The sequence below is a fragment of the Alligator sinensis genome, unplaced genomic scaffold (genome assembly GCF_000455745.1).
Source record: "Alligator sinensis unplaced genomic scaffold, ASM45574v1 scaffold293_2, whole genome shotgun sequence".
NCBI classification, from domain to species: Eukaryota; Metazoa; Chordata; order Crocodylia; family Alligatoridae; genus Alligator; species Alligator sinensis.
In genome coordinates this window covers 476774-477305 of record NW_005842922.1, presented here as the reverse complement: position 1 = coordinate 477305, position 532 = coordinate 476774, and the positions used below count along the sequence as shown (strand labels likewise).

The 532-nt window shown below is 46.4% G+C and overlaps 1 protein-coding gene across 1 annotated transcript in view; it reads left to right on the top strand.

The window, feature by feature from the left end:
- TDRD5 (tudor domain containing 5) overlaps positions 1-532 on the top strand; it is a 45455-nt gene that overhangs the window by 3860 nt on the left and 41063 nt on the right. Inside the window, exon 3 of the mRNA XM_006036183.1 lies at positions 53-448. Within this exon, the coding sequence (XP_006036245.1) occupies positions 53-448 (396 nt within the window). The remainder of the gene's footprint in view (positions 1-52; positions 449-532) is intronic.

Here is a 532-nt window from a genome sequence, read left to right as displayed (position 1 = left end):
AAGAGAGAATGTTGTCCACAAGAGTGCTAATTGTTAGTTCCTATTGCTTTAGCCATTGCAGATGAAGACACTGTACGGATTGCAAGTTTGGTTGCCAGACAGAAGATCAAGCCTAAGACGCGAAATGTCACACGTAGGGCAAATTCCTTCTCCTCCAGCTTTGGTCCTAGCCTGCCTCGGCGAGGCCGGACCCCTCCTGTCTTGCCGGCTGTGGTGAAAAGCGAATTGAAGGACTTGCTGAGGCTCTCACCAGTCCTGCTTTCAGACTTTGATGAAGCCTTTTCGAGGCACTTTGGACGGGCATTCCAGTACGTGCGTTATGGATTTTTCTCCATGTTTGAAGTGCTGAATGCAGCCTCAGAGATTATTGCTGTTGAACAGACCAGGGCAGGCTCTTTGCTGACATTGAAGAAGAACCCCTCGGTTAAACAGGAAAAAGTGTTAGAAGGTGAGGCTGAACACATTTAATTTGGAGCAAGCAGTTCCAATTAATGCCTGCTTACTGCTTAAAGTAAATTGACTGTATTTTTGA